Below are 24,234 nucleotides of genomic sequence, written 5' to 3'. Positions count from 1 at the left end.
AGGGTTAAGTTATAGTAGTCAGTTCTTAAAACTGCCTTGAAGAAGGTGTTTTCTTCCATCTCTACAACTGTGAAATGTTCTGCTACATGTACTCTGGCTAAAGAGGAACAGATCTATAGCAAACCTTTTCACCCCACTGCAATCCTAAGTAAGGTAATACTTTTGACCAACAAGTCTCTACAAGACAGGTTAAGAACTCTTGTGCCTCGAGTACCACAAATGGTGTAAAAGAGACTAGTGGCAAAAGCAAAGCCAAAAAGGGAAAAAAAAAGAGAAAGGAGAGATGTGAATTTGGTGAAGCACAGAACCTCCAGCTAACTATTCTAGAGTTTAGTGTAGGAAAACTTCATAAAGAAAAGATTACTTTATAATAAAGAAGCTTCTTCAAACACTTTCTTTCACTATGGTTCTTCAATTTTTAAACCAAAATTTAGAATAAAAAACATACCAGGAAAATTAAATATAAGTAATTACAAAGGTTAAGTATAACAGCTTCTAAAGGCCCTATGCTTAAAAGACTAGATGATTTTTTAGGATTCTTTACTACAACAGATGCCTAAATATAATAAATACCAACATTACATTTAGTAAAGAGGTCTGCTTTGATTTTATTGGTCTTTATTATTAGAATTTTACCTGAATTCTTTTTTCATTTAAAAAAATCTACTTTCACTAATATAATTAACTTGCTTCATTTTAGTAGTTAATAATGTGCTACTCAGCCTATTTAAGAGAAAAGAACAAATGATCTTACTTCATCAGCAAGTTTTCGGTTGAAAATCTTGGACTCTTCAAGTGGTGACCAGATCTTTATGTCATAATCTATGCCAGAGGAGGCTAGAACTGGAAATAAAATTTCGGATTAGTAAAATCTGGAAATGTGTCTTGTAGACTTTAATTATGTAGTTGGAAGTTGTGTCAGTTCATTTTACTGACACTATTAACTCTTGAGGATATAATTTCAAGGTCATGTATAAATTATCTAACTTTTAACTTTTTTTAGATTAGATTAAAAAAATTTTTTTAAGTGATGGAATACTTTATTTCCCTCTAAGCTCCTCCCAACTTTTTTCTTCTTCCCCTATCCACTGTTTGATTCCAAAAATGACAGATGATTACATGAAAGGCAAAAGTCAGTTAACTGCTCTCTTATTCAGATTCATGAAGATATATGAAAATAGAAACAAGTCTTAGAGGCTCAATCTGGGTGAGTATTCAAAAGTCGAACCATTTGAAACCTCTTAAGAGTCATTAAACTAGGAATACATTTAATAAAAATACATTCTTCTGCAGTTTCTCTGTATTTTTTTTTTGCTACAGATATCTGTTGTATGAAGTAAACTGGACCTGAGGTACCACCTCACAACTAGATGACAGTAAAGGAAAATAATGAATGTTGGAGGGGATGTGGCAAAATTGGGACACTAATATACTGCAAGTGGAATTGTGAATTAATCCAACCATTCTGGAGGGCGATTTGGAACTATGCCCAAAGGGCGATAAAAGACTGTCTGCCCTTTGATCCAGCCATAGCACTGCTGGGCTTGTACCCCAAAGAGATAATAAGGAAAAAGACTTGTACAAGGATATTCATAGCTGCGCTCTTTGTGGTGGCAAAAAATAGAAAATGAGGGGATGCCCTTTGATTGGAGAATGGCTGAACAAATTGTGGTATTTGTTGGTGATGGAATACTATTGTGCTCAAAAGAACAATGAACTGGAGGGATTCCATGGAGACTGGAACGACCTCCAGGAATCAATGCAGAGTGAAAGGAGCAGAACCAGGAGAAGACTGTACATAGAAGTGAAACACTGTGGAATAATCAAATGTAATGGGCTTCTCTACTAGCAGCAATGCAGTGATCCATGATAATCCTGAGGGACTTATGAGAAAGAAGGATATCCACATCCAGAGAAAGAACTGTGGGAGTAGAAATGCAGAAGAAAACATGATTTATCACCTGTTTATATGGGTATAAGGATTTGGGGTTTTGGTTTCAAGAGATTGCTCTATTGCAAAAATGAATAATATGGAAATGGGTATTGAGTGATAACATTTGTACAACCCAGTGGAATTGCTTGTCAGTTCTGGGAGTTGAGGAGGGAAGAGGGGAGGGAAGAGGGGAGGGAAAGAAAATGAATCATGTAAACAAGGAAAATATTAAAATAATAAAAAATGAAAAAAAAAGTAAATCAGAGTCACCTCTAACATAGTGAGTTTAATATGTTATTATTTTCACTTAGAGAAAGTTTGGAAGGTGTATCTTATAAAAGGTTTAAGCCTATTAATTAGTCTTACTTGGGTCGAATGGATGTGGCTGTAGGCAGTTCACGACATGATTATCAGCTTCCAAAAGCATCAAATGCTCAGCAGTATGGCGATCCCAAATGAAGATGTGGCCACAATCAGAGCCACTCATCACAAAATTAGTACCCCAGAAATTGGCTTCTTTTATCTATAGGGTAAAAAAAAAGTCAATTATAGGACAGAAAGAACAATAACATCAAGGAAAAGAAGACCAACACTTAAGCTATTCCCAAACTAAAAAAAAATGCTGCTTTAGAAAAAATAATAAAATGAAAATTTGGTTGAGATTTTGCCCTGCTTCTTACATTCAAAACAAGGAATTTAACAGCAGCAGGCAGTCTGACAATGAATCACGGAGACAGGTGCATAGGCTTCTGGGCTTTTGACAGTATGGGAACAATTTACAGATTTTTGCTAAGATTTCCAACTGGCTTATTTTAGCTGAGCTATTGTGTAAGATCATTTGTGGGGGGAAAGGATAGAAAAATAATGGTCAAAGGGGTTTAGAATTACACTTCCATTTCTACCTGCCTTACCTAAATAATAGCATCATTTTTTGAGACATTCCAATAAAGAAGCATGGACTAACAGCTTTTATTTTTTTGCTTCATCGTACAAAAATGGATATAAAGCACCAAACTTCTGATCAGCAGTTGAGTATCTAGATGGCTTGGTGGATAGAGAACTGGTTTTAAAATCAGAAAGACATGAGTTCAAATCTTCCCTCAGACATGCAATAACTGTGTGACTCTTGGCAAGTCATTTAACTTCTGTTTGCTTTAATCCACTGGAGAAGGAAATGGCAAACCACTCCAGAATCTTTGCTAAGAAAACCCCAGTGACAGTATGGTCCATGGGGTCACAAAAACTTGGACACAAGTGAATGACTGAGGTTAAGTGGCTTGCCCAGGGTCATATAGCTAGGAAGTGTACATTTGAACTCAGGTCTCTGAAAATACATGGTATTTGGAAGCTGGGAGACCTAGCTTTAAGTTCTGACTTCATCATTCAGTAGCTCTTTAACCATATATATATAGTCACTTAGAATTTCATTTTCGTCATTTGTGAAATAGGAAAAAAAAAGTACCATCACCAGAATGACCTACCCATTCTCTTGGGGCAACTTTTGTTGTTTCTCAGTTGTGTCTGACTCTTCGTGTGACCCAATTTGGGGTTTTCTTGGCAAGGGGTGGGGTGGCTTTGTATTCCCATCTCCAGCTCATTTTTATAGATGAGGAAACTAAGGCAGCATTTGAACTCAGGAAGATGAGTCTTCCTGTCTCTAGGCCTGACAATCTTTCCCCCTGTGCCACAGCTAGGAAGTGACTGAGGCCATATTTGGAACCAGGACCTCCCATCTCCAGGCCTGGCTCTCTCTCTACTGAGTCACCCAGCTGACCCTGGCACAAACTTTTTTTTTTTTTAAACTCTTACCTTCTGTCTTGGAGTCAATACTGTGTATTGACTCCAAGGCAGAAGAGTGGTAAGGGCTAGGCAATGGGGGTCAAGTGACTTGCCTGGCACAAACTTTTAAGAGGATATTTATCAGGTCTTCAAATGATAAGTGTAAAGAATACTGGGCCCTCTGTAGTAGAGCAAGTAAATTTAAGACTGTGAAAACAGAAACAAAAGATATTGGCAAAAGGGGGCAGCTGGGTGGCTCAGTGGATTGAGAGCCAGGCCTAGAAACGGGAGGATCCGGGTTCAAATGTGACCTGAGACACCTCCTAGCTATGTGACCCTGGGCCAGTCACAACCCCCATTGCCTAGTTCTAATTGCTCTTATGCCTTGGAACCAATACACAATATTGATTCCAAGAGGGAAGGTGAGAGTTAAAAAAAAAAGATATTGGCAAAGGCTAAAATTTAAAACAATGTTAACTTTTCCTGAATGCAAAGTTTTTGTTTTTTTTTAGTTAGTCTGGTGTACTGGAAAAAAGAGACTTAAGAGTGGAGAGATCTGGGTTCAGATTCTAGAACAGCTGCACATCTTTGAGAAGTCATGTCATCTCCCTCCAGAGCTTTAGTTTCTTTATTGGTAAAAAAGGACCTTGACACCTCTATCATTACCTGCATCCTAAGGCTGCTGTGACGGAAGTGTGTGTGAACTTTAAACTATTATACAAATATAATTTCACATTACTTTGTGAAATAGTTCCTGCCTACAGAATGCAGTTAGAGGATTACAGAGATGTCTTTACATCTCTGGGCAGAAGGGCCCCCAGAAGCTGTCTAGCCCAATCTCCTCATTTTTAAATAGCAGAAAACTGAGACCCAGAGGGATTAAGCAATGTGTGCAGGGCTGGACAGGCAGCGCCACGACGATTCCAAATTGTTGGCCAAGTTCCCTTCCTCTGGACCTTGCTGCTTCCTTTCCGTGCAGCCCCTCCTAAGCCAGCCAGGACAATCATTACAGTTTAGATGTACAGGGTAACGTGTTCACAATCCAAAATCCTGAACTGCCAGGCTTGCCCGAGAACCCAATGAACACGCGGTACCATTGTCCTGGAGTTGCGATGACCCTTGTAAACCATCTTTACGAGGGGCCTCCTGATATTCAGAGTGTCTAGTTCTTCCATCTCTTTCCTTTCTTTCCTCCGCCTGAAGAGTTCTTGAATTCGGGCAACAGCAGATCGTCTAGATGCGTAAAGAAAACAGTGAATGAAGTTCATTGTAGAGTGACACAGCTTACAGAGAGTGAGGGGGAAATCAAAGATCACAAAACATTCGCTTCACGGTACCACAATCACTCGCCCCCAAACATAAAAAAGCATAAAAAAAGCAGACACAAGGGAGACTACTTCAGACTAGTTGAGTTACTAAAACCAATTTTTTTTAGTTAAAGAGGTCATTGGGGAGACTTTTGGTACTGGTTGAAAAAGTCAGGGAACTAGCATGCGACACACTGGCTTATAAAGGACTGTTTTATAAAGACACAACTTAAATGCAGGCAAAATGTCTGTGCAGTTTATTTGAAGTGATAGACACCCGAGACAAAGTCTCTTCCACCTTTCCATGTTAGAAAATTAAAGGCATCAAATAGAAGACATTGAGGATTATAGACAAGAAATGGCTTTGGAGTTAGAGGACTTGGGTCCTGGCTTTGCCATTTCCTACTTGTGGAATCTCAACCAAAAGAGAGGCTCTCTGGACCCCAGTTTCTCCCTTGTGGGCTCCACAGCCAGAACCAATCCAGCTCTGAATCGACAATAGACAACGCTGACTCATGTTGGCTTTTTGTGTAGTCTATGTCATGAGGAGAATAGGCAGGTTAGCTAATGAGAGGGGAATAAATTTTGACTTGGAGCTAATTGCATGGTATAGTCCTTTTACCTTTAATCTTCTTGGGTCTTGGTTTCACATCTATAAAACAAGAGGTTCTTTCTAGCTCTAAGGATTCTACAATCCTAGGTTCCATGATTAACTGAGGTTTATCTAAGGTGAAAAAGCAGGCTAAGTGACTGAGCTCAGGGAAGAAAATCTTTTCAGTCTTGCCTTTATCCAGTAGGAGACATGCCTATCCAAAGAGAACGGTCAACAAACTACTTCAAAAGTCTGTTCAGAACTCTATTTTTATGTTTGTGGTTCAAAATGTTATGTTCTACACAAAGATTCCAGCTTTCACAAAAATATTCTAATGCTGTCCCCTCCCTCCCTGCCTCCCATCATACCAAGCGACAGCCTCAAGCTTTTTGTAAGGGAATGTTAGCAGAAGTACTACATTTAAATATATACATTTCAGTTACATGTAGTTAGTAGTAACCAGCTGGGAGAATAGTGATTATTTTAATCTTGAAGAGAAGCCTCCAAAATGGCTTTCTTTCCCTTGGAAGGAACCCAGACAAACGGGGTGGAAGTTGAGGAAATACATCCCGTACATCCTTATACAGACAGCTATGCATGTGCATATAGGTATGTGTATCTTAAAACCTGACACACATAGCTAAAGGGAGAGGCACTGAGAGATTAGGAAAAATACACCCCAACAGATTTCTTATCACTAGCACGAAGTAGGCCCAGGAAATAGTCTTTCATTAGAGAAACCAAAGTGACTTCAATTGTGGAAAAGTCCTCTCATCTGGAGAGGACTGAACGCTAAGCTGGCTTCAAGGCCCGGGGCGTGCACACTGTCCAAGGCGAGCATTAGACTCAAAGCTAAATTTTTAAGGGGATTCTGAAATGAAAATTTGAATAAAAATGTATGTATAAGATTAAAGTGATCGAAATTAAAACAGTTCATAAAGGGGACTGGATTATATCTGTTTTTTCCTGTGCCTGTTTTCTTTCTTTTTTAAAAACCCTTACCTTCTGGGTGAGAACCAATACTGTGTATCATTCCAAGGCAGAAGAGCAGTAAGGGCTCTTGCCCAGGATCACCTGGTGAGGAAGTGTCTGAGGTCAAGTTTGAGCTCTCAGTCTACTGAAGCTGACCTTACCCATTTGCTTTCAGCATTTCTCTTCTGCTTACTGTTTCCTATAGTTAGCTATTTCGGTAGTCATATTTTTGTAAAAAAGATGAAAAACTCATGGTTACAAATAAATGTGTGTATGTACATATGTATTTGATACAGATGAACAAAGTGCGTGTCATACACGTGCCTTTCAAACCAGTGGACCCGAGGCACTTGCTACTTCCTAGCTCTCGGCAGGCGCTTTAACCTGGGAGATGTATCCCAGAAGGAAAAAAAAAAACCCTCAGCGTTTAAGAGCTAAAACGGCATCCCTACAGAGTTCTAAAGGAATAGAAAACATAAAACTATTTACCAGTCAGTTCACCCAGAATTCCTACTGGCATATCAATTAGGCAGCGATCAGGGAATCCAGAATAAAGGCTTCCTCATAATGGGGAAAGGAAACGCTACTGTGACCAGAGGCAGGGTGGGACGAAGGCTGGCCCCTTTGGCCTCCCCCAGGTTTCCCAGCCGCCGGTTGTGCTTGTTCAGGTGTTTCAGGCAGGTCTGGTTGTGGGTGACCCATTTGGGGCCTGGAGTGGTTTGCTACTCCCTTCTCCAGCTCATCCTCGAGATAAGGAAAGGAAGGCCCCAGGGGGAGGGGACCTGCTCAGGCTCCACAGCTCGAAAGGGTCCCCTTGGTTCCAAGCCCCGTGCTCCACCCACTGCACCATCTAGCTGCCCCTCCACAGGGCTAGTCCCCTGACATTAATGTACATCTCGATTAAAGAAATAGTGTAACATGTCTATCAATTTCTGGCACCTGCAGGCACGTTCCCCCCTTGGTTGTGCTTCATAACTCAATTCTACAACACTTCCATAAACCTTGGGTCTGGTTTCTTCTCACACTCTGCTCCATTCTCCAGCACCCCACTGTGCTCCCCACAAATGGCCCTCATCCTACATGCCTCTGCGACAGACTCCTATGTGGTTTCCTGCCTTGATGTATTTATTTCTAAAGCCCACGCTTAACCCTGTCACTTCCCTACTCAATGAGCTCTAGTGGCTCTTTATTACCTCAAGGATAAAGTACAAATTCCTTGGTTGGTGGCATGTAAAGCCCATTGCAATCTGGCATTACCTTCCCAGCATTATTCTGCATTCGTTCCCTTCATACACACAACAGTGAAGCCAAACTGGCTTTCTTGCTGTTCCTCGTGGGCCTTTCTGTTTTTTGTCTTGGCATCTTCTGCCAGGCTGCCCCCACATCCAGGGGGGAGGTCGGCCCTTCCTTGTCCCTGGTTTCAATCTGACCTGATGCCCTTTCTAGCCACCACACTCCTTTCTGAATGACCATGAATGCACTTTGTTTACTGACACAGAAACGTGCTTGAGGACTGGGAATGCCTCACTTCTGCCTTTGCGCCAAACACCTGGCACAGTGGCCAGCACAAAAGAGGTATTCAATATACAGTGAACACAGATATGCAATTCTTGTTGGTCAAATGACTAATTGCACTCCCTGGTGGCAATGATTACCTACTACAGGGATAGCTCTTGGATGTTCTCCTTAATCTGAAGCATTTTTACTTAAATAATGATTGGTCTCAATCTTTAATTGAGGTTTGGCAGGTAGAGGGTGACCAAAATTCACAGATGTAGGCTGACAATTCTTTAATCTCTCTCTGGAGGCAGGATACTACTAATGATAACAAACTTAAGTGGATTTCTGATATCAGTGACGTGTATTCCTTCCAGTGGTCCTGATTGTATCCCAACTGAGCCTGTGCAGTTCTTGACCTTTGCTTCCTATAGATCCTACCAAAAAGCCTCCCCCAATGCATGGGAGACTCTTTTAACTTCTCACAGGGCACCACTGGAGTACTCAGGCTTCTGAGTTTCCAGACGACCTCAGAGTGGACAGGGGCCTTAGAGGCCATCTAGTCCAACCTATACTCAACAAGGATCCCATCTAGACCTCACCTGACAAGCAGCCACCTCAAGGTTGCTTTAAAGAGCCCGATTCCACTTTCAAACCTTCATCTGCCTTTCTAAAACTTCCCCTTCTCTGCTCCTCCTGGGTCAAGCAGAACAGGTGTAATCCCTGTTAATCCCTAAATCAATCTTCTCAATATGTGAAGACATCTATCAGGTGCCCTCTAAGCCTTTTCTTTTATATGCTAAAAATACCCACTTCTTCCAAAATGTTTCTCGAGGACAAAAAGGCTTTCCTTTCCCCTTCATAGGGATACAGCCTAGACAGCTAGGTCCTCAGAAATGGTCACAAGGCTTCAGAAGTGGTCAGAGGAGAGCAAAGGTCATCCCCTCAAGTGCTGGCCACTTTGCTTCTTGTCTCCTCTGATCACACAAACTTTGGAATCTCCTGTGAGCAGCCACCAACTCGTTCTTTGCATTCCCAGTGTCTGGCACACAGCAGGGACTGAATGAATGCTGACGGATCTGTTGGCTGCTGAGTCCGCCATACTAGTGAAATGTTGTTTTTTTTTTAAGGTGAGTTTAGGACTTGTATTTATCCATGAAAAAATCATATTATTAGGGTTGTCCTAGTAGTGTGAAGATTTTGGGAGATCTTGACTCTGTCACTTACAGTGTTGGCTAAACCTTCCCATGTTGCGTCATCTGTAGACAGGATAAGTATGTTATCCGAGTCTCTCTCCAAGTCATTGATAAAATGACATAAGATCACAGACTTTAGCAGGAACTTTAGAGAATGGTGAAATTGAGGCACAGAGAGAGTAAATGACTTGTCCATGGTGATAAAGCCGGTAAGTATCCAAGACTGGATGTGAATCCAAGTATTCTTGACGCCACTCCTGTACCCCAAGCTGCTTTTCTTGTACACTATTCTGAATCTGACAGTCATGAAAACAAACACAGGTCCCAGATGTGGACCAGGAGAAGCTGCCTCCTTGGCTGCCCCAGAACCCTGACTGACTCTTCAGGTCTGTGGCACCAAATTGCCACCAGCTAGAGACCTGAGCAAACGTTTTGCTAAAATACAAGTAGATATTCTTCAACGGCACTCTCCTGATCTAGCAGTTTAGTAAAACTTGATGAGGAAAATGAAATGAATTGAGTTTCCTGTATCCTACTCCTGATGCTGGCTCTCTGTAACTCCTTTCTTTGCAGATGCTCTCTGTCCCCAAATGAATGACTACAGTCTAGAATTCTGTCAGGAATTCAAGCAAAGCTTACTGGCTGACAGTGCCGGCAGGCACCGTGATCTTCCCTGTTTGTAAAACCATGACATGTGTGCCATACTATTAGGGTTCTAAGATTTCCACCATATACTTACAAAATACTTCAAATAAGCTATTTTACCCAATACTCATAACATTTGCTACTCTAACCTTTGTCCCTTTGGCCTCCCATTTGTTTAACCTAACTTCAATACTTGAGCTTGCCAACTGAATTTGACCCAGGCACTGGAATAATACATGAATTCTACACATAGTTTACTCTATAGTTAAGTAGAAAAGGCATTATTATCCCCATTTTACAGATGAGAACACTGAGACTCAGAAAATTCAAATGACTCACAGTTATAAATCTTATAAAGTGTCAGAAAACAGGACTAAAACTCTGGCCTTTAAACTCCAACAAGTTATAGAAAAAAGACCACTAGATTAGGAATACAAGGGTAGCTGAGTTTTAATTCCACTTTTGATGCTGATTAGATATGTGACCAGGGGTCAAATAAATAAATAAATAAATAAAAATGAGATCATATAAGTTAAGTGCTTTGCAAACCATTAAGAGCTATGTAAATGACAATTCTTTTGTTATTATTAAAAAAATAACAGTAATGACAATTTGGTATTTATTTTTCCAGAAATAATTTTAAAAAAAGTAACAGGATGAATCTGAAGGCTCCAAAATGTTCTACATTTCACTTGTGTGGAGTTAACTTTAAATGTTTAATAAATTATTTACAGTTATTGTAATTGAGAGCTTAAAACCTGAAATTCCTAATCTCCTCTCTTTGCTTCCTTCCTCTGTCACAATCTTTGTCACCTAGATTCTATTTTAAATAACAGCTATGTACCATATCCCTTCAATAATGAATTCAATTTTTAATTTTATTAATTGATGAAATAATTAGTATCAAACCTCATGAGTTGAGCCCCAAATAGATCAATATATCATTCTTATTTCAAGAGCCTTTTGTGAAATTCCTAATATGAGCCATGGATACCACCATTACTTTGCTTGATCCTTGTATAACTTTATGGGGCAGAGATACTGTTGTCTCTATTTTACCCCAGGGGCAAATCACTGCTCCTGGGCACAGGCAGAATACAAAGTGAGGAGTCTCCCACCCCCACATTCAGCACTCTGCAGGATTGACTCTGAAGCCTGGTGCTAGAAAGGCCAAAGCAGAGACAGATCATGTCTGGTGAGTGATCAGGAAAGGCATCATGGAGGAGGTGGGATGTGAACTGGACTTTTTTTAAGGAGAGAGGGAGAGAAGGCATCAAAGCCTCTTGTTCCCCATGGCCATGTTCAGCCCTTACCCAGCCACAACCCCTTATTGGCAATGTCTCTTCCTCAAGGTGTACTCCATCCTATTCTGATCCTTGTTGTCACCTGTATACCATATACCTCTGAGGGGGAAGTTTTCAATATACAAAGATTTGCTAATTAAAAATCATTCTTATCCATTAAAACAGGTTCCCCTTTTGCAACATGACTAATATGGAAATATTCTTTATGATTCACATGAGTATAATCAGTGTCATATTGTTTGCCTTCTCAAGGGGAAGGAAGGAGGGAATCTGAAATTCAAAAATTTAAAACAATGAATGTTAAAAATTTAAACACAATTAGACAGTTTAACAAAATAAATAAAAATATATTAAAGACAGGGAAAAATGGTCCCTATTGGGATTCTTAACAGTCTAAAACTATTGGTCTTATTTGCTTTATTGTATCCTAATGAGAATAATAAAATTTCCTCTTATTAACCAATGTTCTGTGTCATACTGCATTCTCTTTCTAAGATTCTCTTTTACTTAAGATGTAAGAAGCATTCTTGAAGTAAAATCATGGTGAATAAAGAAAGGAATCTGCACATTAGCTTATATCCTTTGTAAAAATAAGGATTAATAGCTCAATGGTGGGAACTTTAACAGATAGAGAAGTATTAATGAGAAGAAAAGAATGCTAAGAACTTGGGAAATGGAAAAATAGTAGGAATGACATTTCTGCCATGTATTCCACTTGTGGGAGGGCATTTATGAGAGATCATTTCTCTGCCCTCAGAAAAATTAATTATGAGGTCAAGTAGGGATATCTCCAGGATGACCTTCACTCCTGATGTCAGACAAGACAAGCAGGAAGCAGTGTAGGCTGGTGCTGAGTACTAGATTTGGAGACAGGAGACCTCTCTTCAAATCCTCTAAGACGCTGGACAAATCCCTTCTCAAGTATAAAATGAGTGCAATGGAATGACCTCAAGGGTCTCTGTCAGTCCTAAAACTCATCTTATTTTTCACAATTCTATGATCTTGAAAATAGCAATCTGGTATCAGTACTTTAAAAAACACTGAAGACAATCCAAAATAGAGAGAATTAATAAATTTACTTTGGGAATATGTTATGTTATTTTTGGTAATAGGAGATTTATCCAAGTATGTTCTTCTTAATGAATATTGACATAAATTTGTACTTCCTGTGGGCACACCTAACTGAAGTGTGCTGGATAAGAGGAGAGGCATTAACCTCAATCAGAATATATGATCCATATGAGGATGTTTAAGAACTGGATTTCTCTGCATGAGTTAACTGCTGCCAATCCCTCTCTGAGACTGGCTTGTCTCTCGTGCTCAGGCTGGAAGCTTCGACCTCTCCTTTTTTCTGTCCTGGCCTAGTCAGCTTCTCCTTTGGCAGTCATCTTGGGGTTCTGGGCCCCCAGAAGCTCACCAGATTTGTGTCAGACTTAGTGTGAACACCCAGGTGGCTTTTGTCCTCTTGCAGCTCCAAACCTTCAAACATCAGTCTCAGCCACCCCTAATAGCGGTCACCATGAATGGCAGCTAGTCTCAATAAACTATTTTAAAGTGGTTACTGGTTCATTATCATCACTCTATGCTTGCTTTATTTTTTTAATCCCATCTGGAGGAGGAAGCTTGATGGCTCAATGGATTGAGAGTCAGGCCTAGAAACAGGAGGTCCTGTATGACTTTGGTTAATTCCCAGCTGTGTGACCTTGGGCAAGTCACTTTCAGATACCTGAAATTCCCACAACTTGTATTGATCCCACAGTATCACATAATTTATCAGGTGATTTCTTTAAAACGGACTTAGAGGCTCCTGTGTGTAAAACAACTTCCCACTTTCAGGGTTACATGGGGTTCAGTGCTCCATGGAGGGGAGTGGACTGGAATAATAGGAGTCATAATCTCTGGATCAGGAAAGCTACAGTTATCTTCTTGTCCTTCACTCCCCAAATTATTCACTTCCATTTGTACTTCTTCTATTTCCTGTATTTCTATATCTTCATTTTTAATATGCCTTAGTCCACTTCCTTGGGAAAACATTCAAAAGTGACTGCTTCCACCATGTGTCCCCTTCTGTGAGTCTTTCTTTGGGATATTGTTACTGACTACCTGGGAATACTTTGGATGGGCCCCATTCTTAATATAATTCTGCATAGTTTGCATATCTTTAGTCTGAGCAGTTCCCTGATAATACCTGCCCTGATATTCATTTGAATAGCTAGGTCTCCAATCCTGATACTCCTACTGAAATCTATTTGGGAACCCATTGCCTCTAAAGCCAGGATAATAGTTGTTTTAATACCCTCCGTCATAGAACTGGTTGCCTCAGTAATAACTGCCATTACCCCTATAAAATGCCCCTCTATTTCATCAAACCATTTGCCCCCAGGATCTGCATTCTCTAATAAAATGACCCTGCTTTCCACAAAAAATAGCACCTAGGACCTTAATTGATAAAACTCATTTGTGGACCATTAAATTGCCTCGGTAAATTGCCTCGGTTGCCTATACTGTTTTACTAGAGCCATAATATTTTTTTCTTGCTTGTCTGTTTTGTTGAGTTTGACTTTCAATTCCCCGATTTCTCTCCTCAGGTCCTCCACTAAATCATTGGTTTTATTTTCTTGTTTATCTCTGTCACCTTGGTAAATGTAGGTAGCAACCCATCTTGTCATCAAGGCCCATTTCTGCCCAGTCTGGACACTGTTGTTGGATGTACTACCTTACTATCTTGCAGGAATTCCTGACAAAATGCCTTCTTAGTTGTTTTATATCCCTGTCTCTAGATATGTCCAGCCCAAGGTACTATTCTCCCATGTCAATAAGTTTCTCTATAAATTTGGGGAGTATTTCTCCAACTTCCTGCCTAACTCTTTCAAATTTTATCCAAGCTCTAGGTCTGTTTGAATGCTGCCTCATTGTGTTTACTAGTGCCAGTCTTGCCTTTGTTAATTCTTCATAATCCTCAGAACACTGACATTCCAATTTGGAGGAATTTTAGGGCACTCAGTTGTTTCTGATACTATCTTTTCCTTTTCTCGTTTTGTTAGCAATTTGTCTAACAAAATTTCCATGTCATTATGAGTAGGGTAAAATTGTTTTATGATTTTCTCAAACTTCCTAATGACTGCTACTAGTTCCTCTTCAAACAATGGGGTATTATTTTTGAAACTGTCTATATCAATTTGGGTAAAGCTTTTATGATGCTTAACATTGACCTTTTGCTATTCCGTGTAATTACTGGCCCCTCACGCAGTGGAAAGAAACCTCCTACAGCATTCTCTAATTCAGCTGTCTCTTGTTCCAACTTAGTGACCATGTTCATTTTCAGTTTTATTTGTTCAATCATGTGGCCATATTCATTTATCACTCCTTCTAGGTATTTTACTTTCAGATTCCTTTCATTATCATGTATTTGTTTTAGTTTCATTGATGCAAATATATCAAGGATGCAATATATAAACATCCCAAGTAGGAATGCTATTACTACCCCACATTCACCTAATGGGATCCATTGCAGAATATCAACAATGTTAAACAAAGTTAAATATGGGTTCGGGGAATGGTATCCCATGGATATAGTGTGGTATCTTTTTAGTAAACACACTGGCAACATTCCCTATGTTGATGTTAAGATATTCAAAGATCATATTTACTGTTCTTTCTGCACTAAATGCAGTCCCTCACTGTGTGTCTGAGAAGGCTTTTAACTAGTGACAGACTATAGTTCTTTGGTGTCCCCTGTGGTTGACAGAGGTAAAGCACTCTATAAATCAGTTTAAAACTTTGTCTATGTCAGCCTTTTACAATAATCAGTATTTTTCTTATTTCCTTATAATCCTGTTTTGGCTTACCAACTGTAATTTTGGGGATATCTGTTCCCTAAATATTGATTAACCAATAATTGATGGTGGGTATGGTCAGGTTCGTGAGTTGAGTTAGATCCTGAGTTTGAAAGTTGGTAAAGATGGATGAGTCTAAGCAGTTGAAAGAATCCTGCTCAGACATATATATATATATATGTATATGTATATATATATATATATACATATATATATATATATACATATACACAAATAAATTTATTGTCAATATAAAATTATAGGAAAGGGAAAGGAAAAGGAAAACAGGTAGGAAATATATTTTTATTGGTATATATGTACCCTGAATCTAAAATTCTATATATAACCAAAACCAAATTTCTAGCTCATGAGAGCTGTCTTCTTCTTTGACAAAAATCAAGGCTGACCCAAAACTTCCTATTCTATCTATACCCTTATTCTATCTATATAAACTATTCTAATTTAATTTTATAATAAATCCTTTCCTCTCCAGCTTTAGAGAAATAAGCTCTTGACAGGTTTCCAGAAGAATAGCTCTCTCCAGGCCCTGCTGGCCTCCTTCACCTCTGTAATGTAATGGAAAGAAATCTCAGTTTCTTTACAAATTGATGATCTAATCCACCAACTTCCCAAATTTTCCAAAATCTTTTCAACCGTCACCAACTTCTTGCAGGATTTTCTGAGGAAAAAACAAAACCTTCAACCTCTGAGTGTCAAACTCCCAGAGTAACCGTTATTTTTCCTCAGACCCATAGGGCTCTTGGAAAATTCCTTAAAGAACCTTCATGAAAATTCCAGCTAAAGAAAATTCTTAAGGTTAAACTGTCCATAATCTTTTTCTAAACTGGAAACCTTCTTATACACAATCTTGTTAAATTAACCCAATTTCCTAATTAACTCTTAATTAACTAACAAATAATTTATTTCCTGATCCAGAGGTCCCATTATCCTGGTCCACTCCCCCCTGTGGAACACTGAACCCCATGTAACCCTGAAAGTGGGAAGTTTGGACATAGGAGCCTCTAAGTCAGTTTTAAAGAAATAGCTTGATAGATTATATGATACTGTGGGATCAGTACAAGTTGTGGGAACTTCAGGAACACTCCTAAAAGTAAAGAAGTTACCACCCAGAAAGGTTTCCCTGGGTCCATTCAGTGTGGGACATTCCTTTTTGTTAGTGCCCAGTTCCCCTGCAAATCTTGTGGGGAGGGATTTATTATGTAAACTATGTGCACACCAGAAGGGGAGATTTCTCTAGAGCTGCCAGAGAAATCATTAGCTCTATTCCCAATATTGTTTTTGGATTACCCAGATACTGGAAAAGCCACAGATTTATGAGATCCCTAAAGACATTCCTGAAGAATTATGGGCCACATCATCAATAGATATGGGATTACTGAAGTCAGCAGTGCTAATAAAGATCACTACCAAAGATGGTCCACCACCAAGTATCCCACAGTTCCTTTTATATAAGGAAGCCCTAGAGGGAATAACCCCTATTATAGAATCTCTTATAAATCAGAAGATCATAGTACCCTGAAGGTCAGTATATAACAACCCAATCTTACCAGTGTAAAAGCCCAAGTTGATTGAGCAAGGCAGACCAGTATATAGATTTTGTCTAAGATGTAAGAACCATTAACAATCACATGGTAAAAAGACATCCTGTGGTATCAAGTCCAGTAACAAACATTTCCTTAATACCCAGCAATGCAAAATTTTTTACAGTCCTGGATTTCTGTTCTGAATATTTCTCCATCCCTATTCATAAGGACTCCCAAACCTTTATGTGGAAAGATACACAGATCACATGGTGGCCACTGCTCCAAGGTTATTCCAAAAGTCATAGTTTGTTCTCCCAAATTTTGACAGAACGCTTGGCTAATATCCATTTTAAAGAGAGTAAGCTAATCCACTTTGTCAATGACCTCTTGCTCGCTTCCCCATCAGTCAAAGCCTGTCAGAGGGACAGCAAGCACCTTCTGCTTGAATTGTTTAAAAGGGGACATAAGATTTCTAGGTTTTGCCTTAGAACCGATACTTAATATTCTAAGATGGAAGGTAAGTTTGTTTTGTAAAAAAATAAACTCATCTGAAAACATCACAATTCTAATTGGATTCTTTTCTCAAAATGTAGGAACCACCACTTAGTCCCTAGTATTGAAAGAGAATATTAAGAAAACAGGCCTGACAAAATTCATATGACATATGACAAAGTCACCACAAGCCATCAGTGGAAAATCAGTGAAGACCAAGAAATGATTGGAAGTCTCTTAAGGTACTAACAACTCTTTAAGACCAATGCAAACCAGCATGGGACATCAGAACCCAGATTTTTATTGGGAAAATGTCAGTTTGTGGTTTCTATTGTTATTCCTTCCCTTTCCCATAAGGCTCCTCATTGCTGAAGGCTGCTATTACTCTGAGGATATGTTAAGGATCTCTTCTGTCTCACTTTCAATTTATAACCCACTTGATTTCTGCCTTGTTCTGATGAGGTATTAAGTGCAATTTGTACCCAAACTAAGTTTTTGATACAGATGACTGACAGAGATGGAAGTTCATTGGAAAGTACATTAAAAAAACAAACAAAAACAAAACCTAAACAATAACACTTGTTTGACAGATTTAACATAAAAAGGAAAGTCTGAAGAAATTCAAGACTTGACATTGAGATATCCTAAGATAATCAGTTCTTTTACAATGAGCAACAACTCTTAAAAAAAAGCCCCACATATTTAAACCTATAAAAATGATAAAATTTTGTTTTTGTCATAAATAAAGTTAATTATACTACTTGGATAATGAATTATAGTACATGTTATTTATCACTGCTCAAAACTTAGTCTAAAAATTTAAAGGAAACAAATATTTTTCCAACTAAAATTTTAAAAAGATATACTATTTTTTGAAAGCAATTATTTCAAAATTTCTCTTTTATTTGACATCCTGGAGACGTTAACACTGTTTTTATCTGCACAAAGTCATTTCTTTTTTTATTCCCATGCAATTCATGCAGCTAAATACAGAGGTAAAGCAGCCTGTTTTTATAAAGCACAGCATTTAAAGTTCAGTCAATTTAAACAAAGTATAAACTGTTAATAGGAAAGATGGTTAGCAAGGAAAATGAGGACCTGACAAATCATAAGGAAGGCAGAAAGGAAGGAAGGGAGAAAGGGAGGGAAGGAGGGAGGATGGAAGGAAGAGAAGGAGAGGAAGGAAAGAAGGAAGAAAGGAAGGAAGGAAGGAAGGAAGGAAGGAAGGAAGGAAGGAAGGAAGGAAGGAAGGAAGGAAGGAAGGAAGGAAGGAAGGAAGGAAGGAAGGAAGGAAGGAAGGAAAGAGGGAGGGAGAGGGAAGAAGGAACATATTGAATTACCTCATTATTCTATCACCTATTGCTGTTCCTCTGACATTAAATCTAGTGAAGGGAACACAATAACTAAAGTCATTCACAAACACCTCAAAGTGTCAAATCTTTAAAGTATTAAGTCCTCCATTTGAATGATCTGTTACTCCATTCTAAAAAACCAGATATTTTCCCCTGTGATTTGGAATACTAAATAAGGAGGATGATATTTTAAAATGTACATGGAAACTAAAACATCAAGAATAACTGAAGATAGAATGGAGGAAAAAATGACTGGGCCTAGTCCTTATCCTCTTCTAAAAAGTGCCATAGACAGTAATGTGTGACCCCCATTAGAAACTGTAAAGAAGCATACTGAGTCACTGATATTCCCTCTTGGGTACATAATAATTATTCAAGGACCTCATTCAGTAGAGACAGGGATGTCTGCAATGGATTTAAATGTATATTTCTTTTTCTGAAAACATGATCCACATCTGATTTTTGTTGTGTACAATTCTATGTAGCCACCAGTCAATATCTAGATGACCATCCACTGCTCTTACACCAGATGACCATCTAATTGTTATTGCTTCAAGAAACCTAAAAGATACTGTATCTTTTTGTAAGGGTTTATAGTTTTTCCTTTCTGATTGTGCTTACTTATTCCTTTTTTATGTATTTCCCACTTATAAGACTCTCTTCCATGAACAAATTTGGAGAAAGACCAGATGTTGAATTGACATTTTCATTTCTAACAAGGGAGTGGGGGTATTTTACGGGGTATATACACAGCCTAGTTACTCTCTTAAAGTTCATTTAATTTACTGTAGTGAGTTTTAGGGAAATATTTTTAGAGTTAATTGGAGCATTCCATTTAAAACTTCTATGTTAGTTGTTAAAGCCTTTTTTCTAAAACATTTTCTTCTCATGCTTGATCTCAGCAAAAAAAAAAAATATGGACCATATTTTCCCAAACAATTTAGAAGAATGCATATTATAGAATCTTTAAACTTTAAGGGGCTGTCCTAACTTTGATGGTACACATCCAAAACTGGTGCACAATTTTGTTGTGGGAAAAAATGGCTTTGCTCTGTTCTAAGTTATATGAAGATCTCTCATTAAATGCTGGGATATTTAGGTTGTCACTTAGAAATAGAAGTTTATACAACAGAAATATGTAGCAGCAGGTAATTGTTCATGCTTGTCAAATCACACAACTTATTCCATAGGAACCGAGAGCATTTTGAATTATAAACTGGTCTCTGGATTCTACCTCTTGCAGAGTGCTGGGAAGGAGTCTATAAAACACATGTCCTTTTACTGTGACATTTTATCCAAATCAGGAAAGTTATATGTTAGAACGGGTGTCATGAAGTCTATCAAATTAAATTATGAAAACAGGAGTTTCTCAAAGAATAACTTTGGATTCCTTACTCTCCTTGGAAACAGAAATCCCTGAAGATTCCCAAATGGAATACAAACTTATGAAGGCATTTTCTTGACTTCTCCCTTCAGGACAGAATTGAAGATATCCACTTCTACTAATTTTTAAACAAAGCTGCCTGGCAGGGTTTCCCTGGAAGAAGGGCATATAGCTTATATAGATATACATCTACACACACACATACACACAAAGTGCATCAATATGTACATAGTTCATGTTTACAACAAATGGTTTCTGGGAAAGGGAGAATTATAAAAACTGCTTCTGATGGAAACTGTCAGAAGTAAGGCATTTCACTATAATAGTGGTAGTATTTTTTCCCTCACAGTGGAAGTCTCACAAACTGCATCACTGGAGGAAATACTTGTCAGGACAAGATTATAGACCTTATGAAATATTTGAGTTGAGTAGCTTTTAACATAGCTTTAGAAGCTAAGGCTTATATTTAGTCTTAAAAAGGAAGTGCTTTCCCAATTTCTGAATCCAAGTCTGCTTTTATAGATTTTGGCTCACTAGATTCTAATGAATAATGTAAATTTTGTAACTTGGAGGAAAACGGAATCTCATTATGAAAGAAGGAGTGTCTGATGGTTGTAGAGTCTTCATCACATGAGTATAAATGCAGAGGTATAATTATTTTTTTATGTCTTTTAAGTTTAGATTGCATATATTTTAAGTATGTTTTACCTGCTTGTTTGTCCTGTATTCTTCCATCACTTTGTAAGTTTCTTGGCGATTCAGTCATTCTTCCTATTTATTACCTACCATTCTCTTATATAAGCAGGAGAGTTTTACACAACTAATGGCTGAAACCCTGAACTGAGTGAGTGACCAGATACCAAAGAATAAGAAGAAAGGTAATTCCCTACCTCCACAGACTGGCTAAACCCTGGGTTGGCTTTAGTATATGGATCTATCCAAGTACTTGAGTATGAGGGGAGGTGAGTCTGCTAAGTATGGAGCCATCCAAAATTATCCTCAGACTAGAGAATGTTGACAATAATGGGCCATCCAATATTGATGTGCCTTTCTGGAGTGGGTATAAGGTGCCCTGGCTTGTAATAAATGGAAGAAAAGAATTTCCTGGAGCTGCCCTGTACTGAAAACAGACTAAATTGCTTTAAGTCATGTGAAAACGAGGGGGTAAGTGCTCAACTATTCCTCTTTTTTTGTTTTGGAGCAAACATAGGACTTTAGTGGCACAGCAGTGAGGGAGGGTAAAAGTTCTTCTACTCATGAACCTGGCACCTGGCTTAGAATTTGAAAGCTCAGGGAGGCTCTTGGGAAAGGCAAGAGGCAGGACTTACTTTCAGGTCTTCTAACAGCTATGGTAGCCTTGCCAGAGTTTGCTTTTGGATGTCAGACTCCAATGTTAAGAAATCATCATTTCTGGCTACATGATATAGAGCAAACCATGTAACTTCTTAGTGTCTAAATATTCCTGTGGGAGGAACTGACTTAGCCCAGGTGTTAGAAATACTAGCAAGATATTAAAATGTGATTTATTGTAAGCACAGGTTTGAGTCAGAAGACTGGGATTTTTCAGTCCTTGACTCTTTTAAAAAAAAATCTCCATACATACAAATATACATATACACATGTATACATAGATTTACCTATGTATATGTATATATGATTGTGGGTATACACACACACACACACACACACACACACACACACACACACGTGTTGTGGAAACATGGAAAAACCCAATTTTTCTGGGACTGTTCTTCAAAATGAAGGAATTGGACTATGTGGTCTCTAAGGTCCCTACTAGCTTTAAAATTCTATGGTTCTATGATCTTTTATCTGTTAGTAAAACACTGATTAAAAAAACAAAACAGTAGATGTGCTTAATTTTTGTTTAAACTTAAATTTTGTTTTTGCCATAACTTTGTTATCAGTCCTTGGTTATCAGTTTCAATGGCCATTTGAAAATTAAATAATACATATGGAAGCAGCATAGTGTGGTCAAAAGAATACTGGACTGAGAATCAAAGACCTGGGTTATGTGCAACCTCAGATTAAGTCACTTGACCTTTTGGGAACTGTTACAGCATCTGTAAAATAAGAAGGCTGGACACAATGTTCTTTAAGGCATATTTACACACTAAGTTCTAATGATTTGATCCTATTATTAGATGACCTCTCTGCATAATTTTTTATTTCACTTAAATTTAACTATATCAGAGAGTCTGTTTCTCTAACTTGATCTTTAGAAACCACCAACATTTTTTAAAAATTAATTTCAGTTTTAATCTTTTTGTCTCAAAACCTCCTCTGATAACAACTAAATTCTAAGGAAGGCTGTAAACTAAGAGTGGCACCAGGGATGCTCAGAGTCAGTGAGGGGCAATGAGAAGACAAGATGATTAATAATCTTCCTTGACCTGAACATAAGCAAAGAGAATCTGCTTTGTATAAAAATAATGCTCTCTCTAGCAGACCTTACCTGATTATGACTAAAGGGAAGCCAGAATTCTTTTACTCTTAGGGAACCCCAGTGGCACTGAGCTGCCAAGGTAAACAATGCATGATATAATCTGGAACTTGGGTTCATAGAGTCCTCTGACGTAGTTCATTTCCACAGCTTTTCTCATCTTGGGGCTTAATTATACATCTCCAAGGATCTGAATGACAGCTCACCTTTTTTATGTCATGTTTAGCTAAATGAAATGTCTAAATATCTTGCTCAATAGGACGCCTCTCCTAAGCACATGAAATAAAATTTCACTGCTGCTTAGACTAATACCTGAAAGATAAAACTAAGTTCTTTGAGAAAGCAAGTCAAAGAAACATTGGCTGTTACAGCATTCTTTGAGGAATTTTTTTTTCTAGAAAAGTTAATATAACCACTGAATTTAAATGGTCTATCAAATACAGAATGAGAACAAAATAAGTGTTTTCAAAAACATAACCTTCTAAGGAGCTAAGAAAAGGGGCTGCAGCCATGTAACTCCTTCTGTGTAAGGTTCAGTTAATGAGCACCATTTCCTCTGCTTCTAAATTGAGTCATTGAGTTCAGCAGAAACTGGGGATAAAAATACTGTTACTCATACAGAAAAATTCATCCAAGCCTCCTCAATTAATGGTCACTATAGAAGTGGTACAAATGTGGTGACAGATGTTTTCTACAAGACTGCCTACTCCACTGTGTAACTTGTGAGCTAAATATAAGCTTAGTCCTCTAAATAGCCAGCCCTCTCCCACATGTCTACCCTTCTGCTTCCTGCCTCTGCTAGTTTAGATCCAGGCTCATGGCTAGAGTTTTACAACAATGAAAAAATTCTACTCGTCTCTTAAAGAAGTTTCCCCCAAAGAATATGATATATAAAATCATGTTTTGTTTTAAAAAGAATATGAGTACATAGGCTGATCAGGCAATCTGCATGCTCTTGGGGAAAGCAACTCAGTATCAAAAAGCTTCATCCTCTCTTCTGCAACAATCTTAGCAGATCTGTTTGGTGTCACACAATTGCCTAGGAGTGATATGCATTATAGACAAAACCAAAGTGCTCACTGACCTATGCCCTGGTCCTGTTCGATATCTCGCACCTGGGATTAGGACCGGCTCGTCATCACTGTCATCAGTTTCCTGGAAAGTGGAGCTCCGGGCTAATGTTTCTTCCTGAGGTAGTGGCCCCGGGGGTTCTGCTTGGGCCTGCTGCTCATCATGTGTGTCCTCTGCATGGGCAGCTCCCTCTGAACTGGGCTGAGCGGAAGGGCCCTGCTCCTGGCTTTTTTCCTCTGGAGAGGATTCTTCTAGAACGTTGCCAGAGTTGTCATGGTTGGGGTCATTTTTTTCTTCTGAGCTGCATTCCAGAGACTCAGAGAAAACAGTATCTAGTTGTGAACAGAAAATGTTGCATGATCAGTTAATCTTTTAGCTACCATGAATCATTTAACCTGATTTCATTGTTGCCACAGTGACAGAAAGTGTACACTTTCAATGGACATTCATTTTTGTTTAAGTGCTACCATAAATACTCTGCCATAATGAAGCCTTTCTGCTTTGTCTTTAAACCACATGCCAGGCAATGAAACCACTGGCTCAAAGGGGACACATAATTAATATCTAGTCTGATTCCAAATGACCTGAAAATGAATATCGCTTCCATCACTGTGGCTATTCATTTCTTTAAAAAAACAAAAAAACCCCCAAAAACAACAACATCAAACCAACTCTTGCCTGTCTTTTTTTTTTTAAGCCCTTACCTTCCATTTGGAATCAATACTGTGTATTGGTTTCGAGGCAGTAGAGTAGTAAGGGGTAGCAATGGGGGTTAAGTGACTTGCCCAGGGTCACACAGCTGGGAAGTGTCTGAGGCCAGATTTGAACCTAGGACCTCCCATCTCTAGGTCTGGCTTGCCTCTCTCTTT

General features: G+C 38.6%; 1 protein-coding gene across 16 annotated transcripts in view; it reads right to left on the bottom strand.

Annotated features, from left to right (window-relative positions):
* Nucleotides 1-24,234, bottom strand: part of DCAF6 (DDB1 and CUL4 associated factor 6) — a 162,690-nt gene that overhangs the window by 8,127 nt on the left and 130,329 nt on the right. For 8 of the 16 annotated variants that reach the window (XM_007480720.3, XM_007480721.3, XM_056815497.1 and 5 more), the window contains 5 exons: nt 23,379-23,697; nt 18,438-18,479; nt 4,807-4,945; nt 2,300-2,456; nt 755-843 (listed from right to left, as the gene is read on the bottom strand). In XM_007480720.3, coding sequence (XP_007480782.1) covers nt 755-843; nt 2,300-2,456; nt 4,807-4,945; nt 18,438-18,479; nt 23,379-23,697 — 746 coding nt within the window. The remainder of the gene's footprint in view (nt 1-754; nt 844-2,299; nt 2,457-4,806; nt 4,946-18,437; nt 18,480-23,378; nt 23,698-24,234) is intronic. The other 8 variants (XM_007480727.3, XM_007480726.3, XM_056815500.1 and 5 more) reach the window with 1 other exon arrangement.

The sequence above is a fragment of the Monodelphis domestica genome, chromosome 2 (assembly GCF_027887165.1).
Source record: "Monodelphis domestica isolate mMonDom1 chromosome 2, mMonDom1.pri, whole genome shotgun sequence".
Classification (NCBI taxonomy): Eukaryota; Metazoa; Chordata; class Mammalia; order Didelphimorphia; family Didelphidae; genus Monodelphis; species Monodelphis domestica.
Note: the sequence above shows the minus strand (reverse complement) of the source record. Positions and strands in the feature narration are given on the sequence as shown.